Below are 21,059 nucleotides of genomic sequence, written 5' to 3'. Positions count from 1 at the left end.
CAAAAAGATTTATTTGCCTAGTACCTTGAGAGTTTTGAAATAATCTTTTCCTAATAGGTCTCAATTTTTTTTCAATATTAAAATTAAAATACCAATAATCTAACAACTATAAATGCTTTATCGTGTTTAGGTACATGCGGTAAAATATGCTACATACTATTATGCCCTTGATTTGAATTTGGTCCACAGCAAATAAGAGTTGCACAGAAAACTAAATTTAAAATAACGTGGAAAGGAACGTAACATTTATGGCCGCTTGATTTCTTTTCTTGTTTATTTGACGTTCTTGCGTATTCTGTTGAACAGGAGGGGATATCTACTGAAAATAATTGCGTTAATCGTCGGCAAACATTTGCTGCATTAAACTGTGAATTAAAATTATCAATCTGGAAGTGTTACAAGTAACCCGTGAGGACGCCAGTATGACGTCCGTAGTTAGAAGACGGGAACAGGACGATTCCGGCGAATTTTCGGACGCATCTCAGGATAATGATCGCAGCAACTCGGCAAACGTGAGTTCAATGGTTAGACAGCGACCAGCAAGGAGAATGGACTTTCATGTTGGCGGTAAAAGAATTGCGACAACACTTTCTCCTGCGCGGTCGCGTGCCGGAATGTTCATTTCTTTTCGTTTTATTGAGGTCACGGTTTGGGCTCCACTCACCAAGCTGTCGTAGATGTGTTTAGAGTTTAATTTGTTATTCGATCGTGTTTAATTATTTCGTCAGTGGTGTTTACTGTATAAATATGCAACTTCTTAAAGTCGCTGAACCTTTGCAGGACGGGGTGGCGATTGAATCCGATTATGATTCAGCCGCGAGTGAATCGGAAAATTCTGAACGAGATCCCGAGACTCAGGTAATTGTTACTTCGTTAGCAACTTTCCAACCGTCGATTTAGAGGTCAAGGTAATAATTTGTTTAACAATATCACTTTCAGTGACATCTGTCAGGATGTTAAAACAGGATATTCTAATAAGATTGTTTATATATTTTTCATGTAATATACAATATATGAAAAATATTGAAAACATTTTTTATAGATATTTATGTATTTACACTAAACTAGGTCAACAAAATCAATGTTTAATGTAGTATAACTCAATAAGTTAGAACCATTGATATGTTACCTCCAGATGGAGTGTTTGATACAATTTTTACATTTAATAATAAGAGATTTAAAATTTTATTAGTGTTCTTTATCAGTAAAAAAAAACATTCAGGAAAATGTAGTGTAAATTAAAAGTAAAATAAACTAAACTATTTACTTAAATGTTAATTATTATTATTTTTTATGTCTATTTATCTAAATCAATCAAAACACAAAAAAAATGTAACAAACGCAATATCATGTACTATAGTTATTAATTAATTAGTAGTATTAAAAATTACATGACTAATTATATTATTAAATACTGTGATAAACTAAGAAATTAGGCTTTATTCAATTTACTTTTTATATAAATGAACACTGGAGAAATTTGCCACAAATAAGGCCTCCGGAGTGTTACAAATCTATGGTTGAACTGTTTACGACAATACAGAATATTTAAAAAAGAAATACAAACAATTTAACAGTGAGAAACATTAGGTTTATTAAACTTTGTAATGAGTAATAATTATGTTTTGCTATCTGTGTAACATCATATGACATTGTAATATTGTTGATTTTAATTCTCACAAAGTATGAATATAAGTTTTTATTGCAAGGAACAATTTGTTTACTTTGTAATTCAGTTACTAAGCTTTTACTAGCTGTCGCCCGCGTCTGTCCCGCGGATTAAAAAAATGTAATCAGTAAACTATGTGTTCTTCCAAACTATGTTCTACATCTGTGCTAAATTTCATCAAGATCTGTTGATTTGTTCCGGTGATACCTTTAAACAAACATCCATCTTAATTTTCGCATTTATAATATTAGTAAGATGTGCAATAGTTAGACATATTTATTTAGTATTTGTTATAGTATTTTAGGTTATAGCTTACTTGGGAATGTAACACCTGTTTAAACATCCTTTTGAAATAAATTTAAAGGTGAATATACACTAGTTTTCTCAAGTATTTCTATGTAATGTAACATTCTTATGAATGTTACATTAAATAGAATACAGGTAAAAGCATAGTTTCCAAAGCACATCTGGTTTGTTAATGGATGATACACAAGAACACTTAGAATTCATTAAATTTGAAAGAAAATTAAAATCTTTTCTAATAAAGAAATGTTTCTAAACTATAGAAGAATACTTTAAAAATTCAAAAAATACAATTTAACCTCTAACTAAACCCTAATGAGAATACACAAATCTATATATATAAAAGAAAGTCGTGTTAGTTACACCATTTATAACTCAAGAACGGCTGAATCGATTTGACTGAAAATTGGTGAGCAGGTAGCTTAGAACCAGGAATAGGACATAGGATAATTTTTACACCGTTTTCTTTTTTTTTTTTATTCCGCGCGGACGGAGTCGCGGGAAAAAGCTAGTAAGGCAATAAATAGGCAACATATATTAATTGAATAGTATAGTAATTCTTAGTAATAAGTAAATTGTTTTTGTATTGGATGTTAAAAAATTATATGTAACAATGCCTGGAAAAGGCAAAAATGTTCAAATAAATAAATAAACATATAGAGTTATAGTATAGTATAGTTGTTCTGTTACAAGTATATAGTCTAGTTTATACCCACCTTAATATAACTACAAGTGAAAGTTTTTGGCCGTCAATATTTTGTTTTTATTACTCTGTGTCTCAAAACTGGGTTAGAAAAATGTAACATTCTTTTGAAGTGAATATTTTAATTCGGAAATACTTTTTAATATTTGAAAACATAATCTTACTAAAATTATGCTTTTAAAAGCTTGGATGTATAGATGTATGTGTGTTTGTTAGTGTGTAAAACCAGAACGGTTGACTGTATCTAGATAACATTTCTAATAGATATAGATTATGTCCTTGAACAATGTTTAGGCTACTTTTTAAATAATCTGCCGGACAAATTGATACATACAAAAGATTATAACCCACTCCATAGAAATTTAGATAAATTATTTGACCTAGAAACCTAGTTAATTCTTTGCGTAATTTGTTTTAAATGTGTTTTTTTTAATTATTCATTGTTTAATTCCAGGAAACTGAGAGAAGAGTTGATGATGATGAAGACAGGAGCAATCCTCAGTACATTCCTAAGAGAGGGACATTTTATGAACATGATGATCGTACTGCTGCCAGGTAAAGATTATTTTACTAATTATTACACAATTATTAGGTTATATTTGATAAGGTTAAATAAAACATTTTTTCAAAAATGTGTCAAAATAGATAGGAATAATAATTATTATCAATTCACTGTACATCCCCACTGAGGGTCTCGGAACCAACCCTAAGTCAGTGTGGACTAGGCCACACTCAACCCTCAACTCAATGCGGGTTGACTTGACACATATCTTTGAATTTCTTCCCAGATATGTGCAGGTTTAATCACAATGTTTTCCTTCACTGTAAAAACTTCGTAAAAATAGCGGGATTCGATTCAAGGACTTGTAGATTACAAGTCAAGTGTTTAACCCCTGAGCCACTAATGCTCCCGATGATAGGAATAAACATGTCATCTAATATATAAAATTCTCGTGTCGCGGTGTTTGTGGTTAAACTCCTCCGAAACGGCTTGACCGATTCTCATGAAATTTTGTGAGCATATTCAGTAGGTCTGAGAATCGGCCAACATCTATTTTTCATAACCCCCCCCCCCCCCTCCATTTAGTTTTTTTTTTTAACTGCGCGCGGACGGAGTCGCGGGCGACAGCTAGTCTTATATATAAAATTCTCGTGTCACAAAAATACCATCCCATACTCCTCCGAAATGAAAACCGATTCTCATGAAATTTTGTGAGCATATTGAGTAGGTCTGAGAATCCGCCGACATCTATTTTTCATACCCCCCCATTTAGTTTTTTTTTAACTGCGTGCAGACGGAGTCGCGGGCGACAGCTAGTATTTTATATATTTTGGTTTTCAACTATATCACTAAACATCAATAGTTCCTAATATTGATTTGTAATATTTTTCAACAGTTGATTCATATTAACAGTTGATTGATCAGCTGTGAAGGTGCATTGACCTATTTGTTTGCTGAGCCATTAAGTCAATATTTACGTAACATATGCGTTATGTTGATAGAAAGTTTGATACTAGCATGTTTTCATTGAGAATTATTTGTTTTCTATCCTGTTTATTATGAAAATAAACAGTATTGATATAAGGCTAATAATAAATCTATATATGTAAAAGAAAGTCGTGTTAGTTACACTATTTATAACTCAAGATCGGTCGAACTGATTTAGCTGTTAGCTGAAAATTGACGGGGAGGTAGCTTAGAACTAGGAGACGGACATAGGAACTTTATCTTGTGTGCATTTTTTTTTATTCCGCGCGGACGGAGTCGCGGGTAAAAGCTAATATATAATATAAGGCACCTACAGACTTTATGTTCTTAATGCTAGAAGGAGGGTTATAGGAGGAAGAGAGCCGAATCCTTTCTCATCCTTCATAAATTGGTTTCACATCATTTTCCATATAGAGGTTCGGCAAAGTATCTACTACTTTTCCAAACTATATGTCCGTGTATCTAGAAAACTACTAAAATTGTATTTACTTATCCAGCGTATATTAGGTACTAGCTGTCGCCTGCGACTCCGTCCGCGCGGAATTAAAAAAAAAATCATAATAAGTAGCCTATGGGATTGTCTGTCTAATCTGTTACGCCATGCTGGAGACACCTTCTAACAAACATCCATACATCAAAACATGCGCATTTATAATGTTACTAAGATTTTGTAAACTTGTCCTGTGATGATATGACCCTATTCACACGAACGATTTTAACTCGCGCTAAAAAATACTTAAAATAGAACAAATGCTTTACCCATGTATAAGTATTTTCAAATATCTTAGCGGCTCTTAACTTCGCGTGAGTTACTGCGCAGAACACAGTTTGGTGTAGCGGGTTGCGGGGGGAGATGATACGAATGACCTTGAGCTGCCAAGATGTTTGAAAATTCTAATATCTGTTCTAAGGGAACGATTTTATAGCACACAGTTGCATTTTGAACACTAAGTAAAAGAAATAAGAGTGGTTTTAATTTGTTTTAAAAAGCCGATGTTTTAAATGAGGGCTGAAACAGCATAACAGTTAAATATAAAGGGTTATCACTATGAATCTGAATCCATACAAGTATAAATTCCAATAGTCCGAGGTTAATAGTAAATGATAAAGGGTGGGAAAAATTACGATCATGTTTGGTTTATTTTAATTATATCATGTCGGTATTTATTTTGCATCGAAGCTTTGTTTACATTAATGTGTCTTGTTTTTACACTCGTATGCAATAAAATTGACACACACAATAAGAAATATTATACCAAAATGAGTTTAACTTTGTTTATTAAGTGAGTGACTAAACTTCTGTTTCCTTCTTTAGTTTTGTAAAGACATTTATGTATTTATTTTTAAATAGCTGTTGCCTGCGACTTCGTCCGGAGTTAAAATACACTTAATAAGTAGCCTATGTGTTCTTACAGACTAAATTCCATATCATTGCCAAATTTCATGCAAAATCCGAGCCGTTCCGGAGATACCTTCAAACAAATATCCATCCATCCATTAATTAAACATTTACATTTATAACATTAGTAATTTTGTGCATTGTACAAGCATCGAGTTGTGCCGTCACACAAAGAAATGTTTTATTTGATATTTTTTTCTTCTCAGTGGTGAGGAATCGACCAATACGACGTCTGAAGTGACTTCAGAGAAGAAGGAAGGCTCCGAGGCACCTACAGAGCGTAGGAGACCTCCCCGCAAGTCCGAGTCCGTCAATAAATGGTCACATGATAAATATAATGAAAATGAACAGGTATTATGACATTATTTATTTATTAGGAAAACAAAAAACCTTTTTTTTTAAATATTTCAATATTTGGCATTTATTTCCTATTAAATAGAGAGAATCTATTTTTGTTATTCTCTTTTAATTTTGCGACCAAAAAAAAAATCTGCAAGCGGTTTGGTTTAGTTGATTAAGATTTACTTTATTTATTTAAAAAAAAATACCTTTTATGAAGTCTTTTCCAAACATAATTACAGTTGGTTTCTGAGATCAAATTCACTGTATAAAACATATCATCATCTAACATTATCTATATATATAAAAGAAAGTCGTGTTAGTTACACTATTTATAACTCAAGAACGGCTGAATCGATTTGACTGAAAATTGGTGGGCAGGTAGCTTAGAACCAGGAAACGGACATAGGATAATTTTTACCCCGTTTTGTTTTTTTTTTTTTTTATTATGCGCGGACGGAGTCGCGGATAAAAGCTAGTTTTTGATATAACAGAGATAACAATATTGTTTTAAATTGGAGATTTCGAACTCAGAAACCCATTGTTAGTATATTAGAAGGAGACAAGTTGCAAGCGATATTCAAATATTTCAATATACCTTGTCTAATATCTTAGATGCCAAAATCCCGTGACGAGTTGGTTGCGATATACGGATATGATATAAGGAACGAAGACGCACCGCCTCATGCGCGTAGGAACAGGAGATATGGGTATGTTTTTTTTTATATTACAAGGTGGTAAATGAGCAATCGGTTACATGAATTCGCTGAAATGGCGAAGAGACCGCTGCCCATAGACATTCGCAATTGCAGATGCGTTGCCTACCCTCAATAGACGAAGGAGGAGACGCACAATAAGAGAATATTTAACCACCCTATGCATCTCCTCCTCCATCAAATCCACCTCACCTTCCCATCCTTTCCTTATAAGAAAAGGGGTGGGAAAGAGGACTAATAATTATCATCGCTGTCATCATCATCAATAAAAATATCTCCATTGATTTTTCATCACTAAGTATAATATAGTCCGATAGTGGTCCAGTAAGGAAATAAAATACATTTGATGCTAAAATTAGATCTAAGATAAGGAAACATCATCAGCTCACTATACTCCATTGAGGAGTTCGGAGCCTACCCTAATTTAGGTGTGACTAGGACATAGTCAACACTGACTCAGTGCGGGTTGACTTCACACATATCATTGAATTTCATCTCAGATATGTGCAGCATCACGATGTTTTCTTTCATCGTAAGAACGTCGGATAAATGTACATATGTAAATCCAAAAACACATTGGTACATGTCGGGATTCGAACCCTATACCTGTTGATTATTAGTCAAGTGCTTAACCCCTGAGACACCGACGTTATAAATAAGGGACCAATAACTTATAATTAAAAGACTTAATCATCTAAGTAAGATATTAAAAATTACATTTCTGCATAACAGTTATGTTAACACATATAGAGATATGTGTTGACATATAGAAAAGTCATAAATTAAAAAAAAATTGTTTAATGTTGCCTTACATGGAGATTCCGGAATTGGCGGTCAGTTTATGATTGGTCTACTATTGTTTGCATGGCTTTGCATGAAATATGTTATCAATTTTTTTTTTTAATTATTCTCAAAGCTTTATTTTATTTCCGGAATAATCTTTGTAGAATTTAAGCATATTAATTAGCCTAGCATTATTAATGTAATTGGATTTTGTTTATTTAATTATAAATCACTTATTTATTTTCAATATTTATAAATATCTTGTAGATAATGCATGTATAGATTAAATATATAACTAACTAGCTATCGCCCGCGACTTTATTCGCGCGGAATAATAAAAAAGTGAGAAGTAGTCTATGTGTTCTTCCAGACTATGTTCTACATCTTTACTAAATTCCATCAAGCCCCGTTGAGCTGTTCCGGAGATACCTTCAAACAAACATCCATCCATCCAAACATTCGTATTTATAATATTAGTAAGATTAATAAATTTTTTAATGCAAATCGACAGTATACATGCTTTATTTGACCTACTTTGAAAAGTATAATTGGATTTTTATTTCTCTAGTAATAATTCGCTTTTTACAAATTTTCTATGTTATTTAATTTTGGCTCATATAGACATATGTATAAAGTTTAATTTTGTTTACACAGTCGTGGACCTAACAAGTACACTCGTACTTGGGAAGACGAGGAGGCGTATCGTCGTCAGGCCGCACAACAACCCCGAAAGCCTCCCAACCCTGAGGACTTCCCAGAATTAGATGCAACGGCCAAGTTCAAGTAAGTTGATGGTAGTCATGGGTAACTCATATAAAGTTGATGACTTACAGATCAGCTCATGTATATGAAGCAGATCAGCCGACTCACAGATCCTAATATGTTATGATTTACGTATCTAGCGACGAATTATCAGTCACCAGCTTACGGCTCGTCTGTTCACATCATCTTCAGCTCACTATACATGCCCACTAAGGGGCTCATAACCTACCCTAAGTTAGGAGTGACTAGTCCATAGTCAACCATGCTGGCCCAGTTCGGGTTGGTTGACATATCTTTGAATTTCTTTACGATGTTTTCCTTCATTGTAAGACATAGTTAGCTCACATAGTTATAGTAAATTAGTTGTTGAGCTACAGCTCAATGGTTCAATATGTGACTTCAACTTTTGAATCGGTACAGAACTGACTTACACATGTCTAATTGTTAGTTTGCATTCAATAGGCTCCGTAACTACTGAAATTATTTACTGTTGGGAAGCTATACTATCTCTGGGTTATATTAGCTATATTTATTAATTTTGTTAGGATGTAGTCGCAGGCTAAAGCTAGTCTATTTTAAAAAAGAAAGATTTGTATTTGTGATTTGTTTGTATGTAACAAATAAACTCAAAAACTACTGGACCGATATTAAAAATTCTTTTGCCATTAAAAAACTACATTATCAATGATTGACATAGGCTATATTTATAACTAGTTTTATTTTTAATTCCAGTAAAAAGACAAGAGCACCTCGTCCAAGATCAAAATCTCAACCGGCATCGAATGAATCATTGGACAGGAGTCAGTTGAGACGTAACGCGTCAATAAAGACCAAAACCAAGCCCACTGTCAAACCTGTCAAAGTGAAAAATGTCAAACCAGTGGGCAAAGACAAGCTGCCTGCGTTGGAAAATCTTACTATTACTACGGTTACTAATAATACGTGAGTAAAAATTAAGGAAATTTTACTATTTACAGGTCAAACTTCATTATCAACTTGCCCTTATCCCTATGGAGGGGCACAGTATGTATTCCATACATCTCTATCAGACGTCATATCTGAATTTACCCCCTTCTTACGCATATACTCTTTCACACAATCCATCCATACTTTCTTTGGTCTTCCTCTACCTTTATAGCTGGTCAAGGTTATTTGAAACGATGACGTCACGTTGTTATTGCACTTTTTTAATTTGGAATAACTAACAGCTACATAATATGTAGATATATATCTAATATGAAAATCTAATATATAAAATTCTCGTGTCACAGTTTTCGTCACCGTACTCCTCCGAAACGGCTTGACCGATTCTCATGAAATTTTGTGAGCATATTCAGTAGGTCTGAGAATCGGACAACATCTATTTTTCATACCGCTATTAAGTTTTTTTTAACTGCGCGCGGACGGAGTCGCGGGCGACAGCTAGTAATACTATAGAATTATATAAATTTAAGCCTTGTTTGAACAAATAATCCTCAAATTATTACATTAGTATGAAATTTAAAATCTTTGCACATATTACATTAATATTATTTTTTTTTTTTGTATAAAAATTATTGATTTCTATCTCTTAAAGTAATTAGGTTTTGAAAAAATGATCTTTTTATGTGTTTTTTATATTTAGCGAGGGTCCAACGGCGCGTCGTGTGAGCTCTGCTGTCGCTCAACAACGTCCGGTGCCAACTGAACAGGCTAAGAAGAAACCAACTCCTGCACAGGTTTGTTGTTATACTCTGACCTTTTAGAAGGTATGCTGGAAGCCTAATTTTAATTCCCTTTTCTTCCTTTATAAGAAAAGGATGGGAAGGGGAATTTTCTTTGTGTGCGTTCCCTTCTCCGTCGATTAAATGTAGGCAACGCAACTGAAATTGATGATGTATATATCTATTTCGTCGAATAAGCTTAAATGGCTTTATTTCTTATTTATTTCATAACTAGCTGAATTAAAAAAAGTAATAAGTAGCCTATGTGTTCTAGACTTTGTTCTATATCTGTGCAAAATTTTATCAAGATCTCTTTAGCCGTTCCGGAGATACCTTCAAACAAACATCCATCCATCCATCTAAATATTTGACTTTATAATATTAGTAATAAGATTTACTTAATTATTATTATTGGATTAAAAAGTCATACAGTTTTTTTATTGTTGTATATTGTCTCAAAAAAAAAGTAATTGTCAATAATTTTGTTTACTAGATACATCTTCTAAAGAATAAACGTCGACAGTTCATAATATGTCTAGTTTGGTTAGAAAGTAATTAAATTAAGAATCTTTCGGTGACATAATTTTATATTGTCCCAAACAACAGATTGTATTTTAAGTATAGATGTATCTCTTATCAGCCGCAGCAGCAGAATAATGCGGCGGCGAAACCGCAACCGCAACAAGCGCAGCAGAAACCGCAACAACAGAAACCGCAGCAACCTAAACCGCAACAAAATCAACCGCAACCAACTACAAGTAGGTTTTGGTTAAATTAATATAATTTTCACACCATTTAACATTATTAAAAAAAAAACTGCTTTTTAACTGTAAAATTCCATGTTCGAAATTCAAAAATAATTTAGTTTTTTTTTAATCAAGGAAAATTAAAAGGATGACAACGTGTTTGTGTAATTGTTTAAAATTCACCGTATTATTGTAAAAATTTAATTTGAAACAATACAAAAAAAAATGTATTTTTCAAACGTATTTGCCTAATCATCATCATCATCAGCTCACTATACATCCCCACTGGGCTCAGAGCCTACCCTAAGTTAGAGGTGACTAGGTCATAGTCAACCACGCTGACCAAGTGCAGGTTGACTTCACAAATATCATTGAATTTCTTCTCAGATATGTGCAGCATCACGATGTTTTATTTCATCGTAAGAACGTCGGATAAATGTACATATGTAAATCGAAAAACACATTGGTACATGGCGGGATTAGAACCCAGGACGTGCAGATTGCAAGTCAAGTACTAAACCCCTGAACCACCGACGCTCTTATTTGTCTAATACATTGAAGAATTTTACATTGTATTTAGCCTCTTCTAATCTAAACTTGATCGTATTTGAATATATAGATGTCCTGATTATTTTCTATCTAGATGCAGAATCAAAAGCGGGCGGTAGCAAGCGGTACAGCAGTATGCGACAACGACCCCTGGCAGAGACATACTCCCCGCAACAAACACAAACAACAACGCAACAAACACAACAAAACGTCCAACAACAACCACAACCTACACCGCAACCAACACAACAACAGCAACCGACACAACAAGCAACACAACAAAATCAACAACATAGATATCATGCAGGTAATTTTAGTTTGTGTAATCTTTTTAATTTAACTAGTGTGAAAGATTAAACTAAAAAAGTAATAAAAATAATATTAAAATAATAGCCTATGTGTTCTTCCAGACTATGTTCTACATGTATACCAAATTTCATCAAGATCCGTTGAGCCGTTCTGGAGATATCTTCAAACATCCATCCATACATCTAAACATTCGCATCTATATATATAAAAGAAAGTCGTGTTAGTTACACTATTTATAACTCAAGATCGGTCCAACTGATTTAGCTGAAAATTGATGGGGAGGTAGCTTAGAACTAGGAGACGGATATACGAACTTTTTTATCTTGAGTGCATTTTTTTTATTCGGCGCGGACGGAGTCGCGGGTAAAAGCTAGTTTATAATATTTGTATGATAGACTAAATGACGATGGTTAGTTCGATAAGTATTATTAGTAATAATTGGTAGTCGCGTTAGTGGAAAAGGGGTTTATTTCTAAATATAATGTATGTACACTCTAATCTCAAAAAGGACTAATCAAGATAAAAAAAAAATTACATCTTATAAATAAATTGTTAATTATGGTTTTAGAATATTTAATATCAAGCTTTACCCACAAGGAGCCGGGTAAAAACAAAAAGAAAGTTTTCATAATCAATTTGTTACAGATTACCCAGGTAACGGTCCGAACCCATCACAGCATCAGGGCAGCCCCGTACCCCAGATTCATCCACAGCAGTTACTGCATCAACAACCTTTGAATGTGAGTTTGCCAACATAACTGTACAAAAAAACATTGTTATCTCGTTTCTTATAAAGTCTTTGACAGAGACGACAATGTTTTTTTGTTACATTATCACCAGAAGTTTATAAAATTTATAACACGAAAGTATAACTGCATTATCTATGTATAGTCGATTAGAAAATATTGATTATTATCTTTTTAATTATAGAAAAAGATTGCTTACTTTAAATGAAAAATACTGTTATTGTCAGGTACATCGTAATAACGTAAGCCAACCGCATGGACCTTCGCCCCCACACCAGGCCATACAACAGCAGCACTCCCAACAGGTACACCAGCCACTTCATCCACCAACAACATATCACTTCATCCACTAACAAACTGTCAGTTCATCCACTAACAAACTGTCACTTCATCCACTAATAAACTGTCACTTCATCCAACAACCTGTCACTTCATCCAACAACCTGTCACTTAATCCACCAACAACATGTCACTTAATCCACCACCGACGTGTCACATAACCCACTAACAACATGTCACTTAAGCCACCAACAACATGTCACTTAATCCACCAACAACCTGACACTTAATCCACCAACAACCTGACACTTAATCCACCAACAACCTTACACTTCATCCACCAACAACATGTTCTTCAAACAACAACTTGTCACTTCATCCACTAACAACAAGTCACTTTCTTCTTTCCACTAAATATTACTTCTTTTCAGTACTTGCAACTTTATACAATTCTATATATTTTAATTGACAGGTGAGACTTGGTATACTGGATCAGCCTCCGCAAATGGTCTCCCATCCTCACCACACCATACACAATATACCTCCGCAGCAACATATAGGTGAGTTACAAACTTCTACATGATCACTCCTAACTTTTTAGTCTTTCCCTTGCCCTTTTCTTATGAGGGAATGACGGGAAGGGAAAGTGAAATATCTTCTATCTGTGCCACCATTGATTAAAGGTTTCGCTGTTTCGGAGAATTTAAATGGCTGTTTGATCGTTTGTCACTTTTTAATAAAAAAAAATGGCTAATGCCATTCTTTTTTTGTAACGAAGTTCCTTATCGCGCGTTGTGAAAGGATGCTAGACGGAAAAAATTCTTACGAAAAGTTGTCACGACACTTTTTGCTATAGTAAGTATGTTAACGACGAATGAGCGCTACTTCACCATGGCAACCACGTGACAATATATAACGAAAATTCATAGAAATAAAATGTACTTCTTGTGAAGACTTAAGTTTTTTATTCATAGAATAAACATTGGTTCCTTCACTAATTAATCGAAAGGAACTTCGTTCCATCCGGGTGTCTCTTGACATCTCTCAATTTTTTTTTTTTTTTTTTGGTAAGAAAGTGGACTTGTTGTGCTTTTGTCAGTTAGTGTTAAGATTTTTTTTTTCTATTTAGAGAGATAATGTTATGTTTTTTAGCCGACTTCAAAAAGAAGGAGGTTATCAATTCGACTGTATTTTTTTTTATGTGTGTTACTGTGAATCTCCGCCAATGGTGGTCCGATTTTGATAAAAATATTTTAATCGAAAGGAACTGCTTGCAAATGGGTCTCATTTTTTTTTTAAATAACTAGAAGACTAGTAGATTTTGATTTTTGTATGATTTCAGGACAAATACCACCAGCGCAAGGTTACGCGCCTCCCGCCATGATGCCCGCACAATATATGCAGGTGTGTTTAGAAGTTATATATAAAACTAGCTGTCGCCAACGTCTCTCCGCGCGGTATATATAAAAAAGCTTAAGTAGCTTATGTGTTCTTCCAGACTCTGTTCTACATCTGTGCCAATTTTAAGCGAGATTCATGTAGCCGTACTAGAGATACGTTCAAACAAACATCCATCCATCCATAAGAGAAAAACCCCAAGATTAAAATATGGACCACGACTTTCTCTGTAGGAATAAAAAAAAACTTAATTTGTAGCCTATGTGTTCATCAAGATCCGTAGATCCGTTATGGAGATACCTTCAAACAAACATCAATCCATCCATCCAAACATTCGCATTTATAATATTGTAATACGAAATGAGTATTATTAGAGGAAGTCTGAAAGTAGCACCGGTAGTAGAAAAATTTCGAAGTAAAAGGTTAACGTGGTATGGACATGTTATGAAGAGGGAAGAATCGCATGTGGAGGTACACAGGTAGAGGTAGACCTAGGAAGAGATGGATGGATTGTGTGAAAGATGACATGATCAAGAAGAGGGTGACAGAGATGACGGCAGACAGATTGATTTGGAGGACGGAAACCTGGTGTATTGAGCCTACTTAAGTGGGACAAGGTCAAGGAGATGACTAATATGTAATAAAAAAGTAATAAACTCTGCTTACCCTCAGCAAAGTGGTAGCGGCGCGGTGTTTGGTGGTGCTCCGATCTACGCGCAGCCTCCCGCCGCGTACCCGCATCAGATGTACCAGCATCATAATTATGTATGTTCATTATTTACTTTATGTCACATAACAAAGTGTCTTATGTAATTTTTGGTGAAATTTAAAAAAAAATCAGGTTAAAATTTAAAATTGTTGAGTAGTAGGATGGTATTTTTGTATTTTTAAGCCAATTTTGGGTTCAAATTTATCTTACTAGTTGTAGCCCGCGACTTGGTCCGCGCAGGATTAAAAAAAACAGATAAATTAACCTATATGTTCTTCCAGACTATGTTCTACATATGTGCCAAATTTCATCAAAATCCGTTGAGCCGTTCCGGAGATAACTTCATACAAATATCCATCCATCCAAACATTTATAATATTAGTAAGAAGATTACTATTAGAAAAATTGATTTCCAAAGAAAATTAGACTATAACATTTTTAAAGGAAATATATATATTTTTTTTGTAGTTTTTTAAATAAAACATTGATTTTTTTTAACAAAATTACTGCTATATATAGAAAATCTTTCTTACCTTTTGTCTAAATGTTTTGTCATTCAATCACTGAGAAGAATTCATCAACGGCTCTATCAAAAGTTTGAAGCAAAATCTTTGACGAAGTACTTACGAATTATTTAATAATATTTGAGTGACAGAGATATTTGGATATAAATTTTCAAAGACATTACAACATTTATTAATACAATTAAAACATTAAAAGAAAAAAAAAAATGTATGTATGTATGTATATTTATGTATGGACTTTAAGTATTTTTTTTTCAAATGCAGACGGGTGGAGTGACATATTACAATTGTGCGGAACAAGAGCAGCCTCCGCCTCAGCCTTTACGTGCACAGCGCAGACCTACAGCTGCCATACCTATTGTGAAGCCTCACACACCTCACACACCTCATACAACTCATACAACTCATACAACTCATACAAACAATGCAAATACATCCAATAATACTGCGCCAAACGACAGGTAAAGTGAATATATTTATTTCATATATATGTATAACTAGCTTTTACCCGCGACTCCGTCCGCGCGGAATAAAAGAAAAAAATAGAAAACGGGGTAAAAATTATCCTATGTCCGTTTCCTGGTTCTAAGCTACCTGCCCACCAATTTTCAGTCAAATCGATTCAGCCGTTCTTGAGTTATAAATAGTGTAACTAACACGACTTTCTTTTATATATATAGATTGTATAGTTATTAGTTACTAGCTGTCGCCTGCGATTTCGTCTGCGTGGAATTAAAAAAAAACTTATGTAAGTAGCCTATGTGTTCTTTCAGATTATGTTCTACATCTGTGCTAAATTTTATCAAGATCTGTTCAGTCGTTTTGGAGATATCTTCTTATAAATATCCATCCATATATCCATACATCTAAAGTTTTGTTAATATTAGTAAGATTAGTAAAAGATATCTTACATCTCACTAATATTATAAATACGAATGTTTAGATGTATGGATGGATGTTTGTTTGAAGGTATCTCCAATACATTTATCACAGATGTAGAACATAGTCTGGAAGAACACATAGGTTACTTATTACGTTTTTTTTTTAATTCCACGCAGACGAAATCGCGGGCGACAGCTAGTAATATAATAAGTGAGATTTGAAAATAATGATTTTACTTCTTGTGTCTTAAAAATACTTCAAGTAAAATAAAGTTAATAATATAAATAGATAGAGATCTAAAGAGAGAGAGATTGAGAGATAGTGATATAAAGAGAAGGAAAAATTGCATTTTTAGTACTAAGATAAATAAATAGACTTGATTATAGATAAAAAATGTATATTTTTCAGACCGGCTAATTCAACAGAGAAGGACAATATAGACAGGATTGTTGAGAATATGTTCGTAAGAAAGCCCTGGCCTGCGCACGGCTCTGGTGAGTTACGAAACATGTTTCTTGTTCACATTTCTCTATGTTTACATTGACGAAACAATACAAAAACATTTTTTTAATGTATTACTAGCTGTAGTAGACGACTCCGTTTGCGGGCAATTAAAAAAAAAACTTAGCCTATGTGTTCTTTCAGACTATGTACATCTGTGACAAATTTCATCAAGATCCATGCAGCCGTTATTGAGATACCTACAAACATCCATCCATCCATACATACATCTAAACATTCACATTTATAATATTAGTATGATAAGGTGGTACTAACTAGCATGCACTTTAATTCGCTGAAATGGCGAAGCGACTGATATACATACAATTGCAAGAGGATGTGAAACAATGAAATTGAATATTTACCCTTCCTATGCGTTCCTTTCTCTGTCAAATCCCATCGGATACATTTTTTAATCTTTTTTAACTTTCCTTGTTCATTGTTTCAAAGATAATTATTAAAATTACATTAACTTTCTTAACATTCAAAGAAAAAAAAGTATTGTTTTGAATTAATTTTTTTGTGCTCATTTTAAAAAAAAATGTACTTCAAATTACAAATATTTTTACAATACGATGACTAAAATATTATTTTCTTCACAAAGATTTATTTTGGGCGAAACTTCAACATGCATACAAAATGCGACTTTGGCTCAACTCTAGATTTCATCACAAGATGTGAAAAAAAAAACAAACGGAAACAAGTTTTTTTTTTAACCAAGGAGAGATCGGTTTTTAAGTTTGAATTTTTATTTTCTGTATGTCCGTATTCATTTTTAAAGACGTAATTATTTGAAAATTAGTTTTAGTTTTGTTTGTAGTAATTTTGTTAATTTTCTAGATTGTTTTTATCTAGTTTATAATCTAGAATATAAATTATAAATCAATATCCAAAGTATTCATATATTTATGCAGATTTTATAAAAAAAAAATAGACGTAAACTGGTTGACGTAGTACTAAAATAACTCTATTTTTGAATATTCATGGTTTTGTATGTATTACTAGTAGTCGTGCGCGACTTCGCCCGTGCGGAATTAAAAAAAAAAACATCATAAGTAGCCTATGTGTTTTTCCGGACTATGTTCTACATCTGTGACAAATTTCATCAAGATCCATTGATCCGTTCTGGAGATACGTTCAAACAAACATCCATCCATCCATAATAAGAAATTAGAAGTTTTTCAATTGCAAAAAAATCAGAATAGAATAAAATTTCATCTTTTATTACCACACTTTAAATTATTAAGCAATGTCTTTGTTAGAATTCCTTACTAAATATTAACTAAGGGACCACTTAAATAACCGTCTTTGAGTACTTCAATGTTAATTTTTTCTAGAACAACCTAAAGAAAAATCACAGGAGAACAGAAGTTCGCAAGAGCCGGCCAGTAAAGAATCTTCACAACCGAACAGTCTCACATCTAGTTCTACTTCTGATAAACCGTCGGAGAGTGTACAGAAGGAGGCAGAAGATAAGACGGAGAAGATCGCAGAAGGTGACGTCACGGAGAGTATAACAACAGACGCCTGACTGGTAAGAATAAAACTGTATGAGATTTATCAAACTAAATATTATACTCGAAGGTAATTTTTTTAAATTGTGAAAGTGGTCACATATTTTTTCAGATTTTTCCATTTATTTTTTGTCTGTCTGTTTGAATGCGATCAAGGAAAAATGTATAAATTATAATTTTATCTATGGTAATGAAAGAAGTATAGTTTTATTTTTAATTTATAAAAAAATCGATTACAAAAAATATCATATAAAAAATTAGGGATACAAAAAAAAAGTTGTGAAGTGTTATTTTTAATCTGTATTAATTATGGGGATTTGTAATCGCACAAATTATAATCTATAGTCAATTAAAATATCCTATGTGAAAAATAAATTATATTTTTTTTATTTTTTTTGTTTTTTCTTTAATTATATGTGATCACTTTCATCAGTCATGTAGACTTCTATTTGGCTGTGTTCGTTTCTTGTATATCGAAATAATTATGACTTAAATTAAATTTTTCATATTAAATAAAGGAATCATAGTTTTTTGGTACTCTTTAAGACGTGTGAAAAAATATTTTTTCTTAAAATTAGTCTTTATTACTTAGGTTGTTAGGTCTATATTGCAATGTTGTGTCAATGTTGCAAGTTATAAATAGTACATGAGATTTTGGAATTTAAATATATGGTAACACCAATTTTTAGGTTTTAGGTAAACTGTTGTTTTGTAGCCTGTATGAATTAGGACAATATTAAAGTCAGCCAATAATTAATAATAGTTAGAAATTCATAAACAATATAAATTAAGCACATATGTATAGATATATGTATGGATTTAAATAATAAAGCCTTCCTAAGATTGTTAATATTGGATTTTAACACATTCACTGCTATCCACTCTATTAATTTTACAGTGAAAATCAAATTGGCATTCAAAGTGTTTGTATGATTCCTAAAAAAATATTTAGTAAGTAAAAATATTATATACTTGGGGTGGATTTTTTTGTGGACTATGAATTTTGAAAAAAAAAGCAATAAATCTGTGCCTAAATGTTGTGGAATTTATAAACATGAAAAAAAAAATCAAAATTAAAATTGAAGCAAAAATTAAATATCTTAATATAAAAGAAATACATAATGACTGAATTTTTTTCTTTTTATGAGGGGAAAAAATTTTTAATTTTTTTAATATGAAACACCTTGTAATTATTTTTTTTCTTTTTTGTGGCGATCTCAAAGGCTTTATGTTTATATTTCAGCGATTTGCTTCTGCTTTTTATCCTACATAATTTTTTCTGACAAAAATTACGACTAAGTTTTTTCCGGGAAAGTGTTTGACTAATGTACTTGTGGCATTTAATTAAAAAAAAAAAATAGACTTGACAGATGTCACAGATGATAAAGAGAATTGAAAAAAATCCCGCATGTTTTTTTTAATGTGTCTATAATTTCCATTTAACTATTCCATCTGTTTTATTTTTAAAGATGAACAAAAAATGTTATCAAAGCTTTTTTTTTTTACTCAAATAAAACAAAATTGTTTTCGACTAGTCCTTAATTTAGTCCTACATTTAAAAAAATATGTTGGTAATAAATATATTTAATAACTTAGGAAATACATAAAATCTTAACTGGATATATAGATAATGTTTACCGGAAATATTTCAAAGGATATTTTGTAAAAAAAATGAAAAAATCATAAAAAAAAATATTGAAAGCTTTTGTATAAACTATGCCGGTTATTTATTTATATTAAGTAAATAATGAAAAACCCTAAAATTGTGTTTTATTTCAACAAACATTCCACATTTATATTGAAACTAACTATTCCCCTTAACTTAAATTGGTTTCTAAGACTAAAATCCCTGTACAAAAGATATAGTCCAGGAGCCAGGTACATTTTCGGTCAATTATTTCTTCTCGAGCGAAACTTCGTAAAATGCATAACGGACTTATACTATGAATACTCGCGACCATCAGCTGAGTCTCCGTGGGTGGGGTGAGCAGTGGCAGCCTCCCACGCATGAAGAAAAAAAATTTTTTTTTCAGTCATTTCCTCATTTGAAAATTTATCAGAGTATAGTTTATGTAGTACTAGCTTTTACCCGCGACTCCGTCCGCGCGGAATAAAAAATAGAAAACGGGGTAAAAATTATCCTATGTCCGTTTCCTGGTTCTAAGCTACCTGCCCACCAATTTTCAGTCAAATCGATTCAGCCGTTCTTGAGTTATAAATAGTGTAACTAACACGACTTTCTTTTATATATATATAGATTTTGAAAGAAAAACATAGTCAGCTGACCATAACACGGTGGATTATACGTCAGCTGGCTCCTTAACATGAAAAAAAAAATATTTTCAATGATTTCCTCTCAACTAAAAATTTACCTGTTGATCGTTTATATGCTACTATGAATGAAAATTAATGTCAGCTTGCTGTATCTCAGTGGAAAGTTTGTCAGCTGGTACCTTGAAAGCTGTAACGCAACAGCATCTATGACCTACTGAAACTTATCAGCTGACGACTTTTCCCTTGATTACAGCTAGCTGATTTTTTTTTATTATTTACTAGAGTATTTTAACAATTCTCTGATAAATTTTCATCAAGTTTCAGTTGGTCGTAGATACTATATGCCCTGACAGATGACGATTTGTTTATACAGTTTTTGCTGTCAAAAACCAACTATTATTCCGTCAGAAAATAACCCAACTTAAAAAAGTATTTCCTCAATTTTATATTTTTTATTCCCGTTAATTTGGTTGTCATTTGAAATGAAAAAAATATATAAGTACAAATATTTTTTTATTATCACAAATAAATGTGGTTTGTTATTTACTGCCTTACTTACAATATAATACAATTGCAGTTTAACAAAAAACATTTTTATTTACCATTAAATATATTAAATTAAACATATTCTTCGCAAAATAATATTGTTTGAAAATTATTTCCATATCGCTTTTAACACACAAAATTTAACATTGACAGGTGATAATGCAAATGTTGCCATATATAAAAAAAAAACAATTATAATGCCGAAATATTTCATCT

At 32.5% G+C, this 21,059-nt stretch overlaps 1 protein-coding gene across 1 annotated transcript; it reads left to right on the top strand.

The window, feature by feature from the left end:
* The first annotated feature begins 241 nt into the window (after nucleotides 1-241).
* Nucleotides 242-18,116, top strand: LOC106715346 (trithorax group protein osa-like). Its single transcript, XM_045684484.1, has 18 exons — nucleotides 242-512; nucleotides 781-858; nucleotides 3,130-3,230; nucleotides 5,770-5,914; nucleotides 6,518-6,612; nucleotides 8,056-8,184; nucleotides 8,896-9,105; nucleotides 9,788-9,881; nucleotides 10,507-10,624; nucleotides 11,256-11,468; nucleotides 12,116-12,210; nucleotides 12,444-12,521; nucleotides 12,968-13,055; nucleotides 13,838-13,899; nucleotides 14,566-14,658; nucleotides 15,391-15,587; nucleotides 16,417-16,502; nucleotides 17,847-18,116. The coding sequence occupies exons 1-18, from the start codon at nucleotides 423-425 to the stop codon at nucleotides 18,038-18,040; spliced, it is 2,166 nt and encodes a 721-aa protein (XP_045540440.1). The 5' UTR covers nucleotides 242-422; the 3' UTR covers nucleotides 18,041-18,116.
* The last annotated feature ends 2,943 nt before the right edge of the window (nucleotides 18,117-21,059 follow it).

Source organism: Papilio machaon, chromosome 26, assembly GCF_912999745.1.
Source record: "Papilio machaon chromosome 26, ilPapMach1.1, whole genome shotgun sequence".
Classification (NCBI taxonomy): Eukaryota; Metazoa; Arthropoda; class Insecta; order Lepidoptera; family Papilionidae; genus Papilio; species Papilio machaon.
This window is presented reverse-complemented; position numbering and strand designations above follow the sequence as displayed.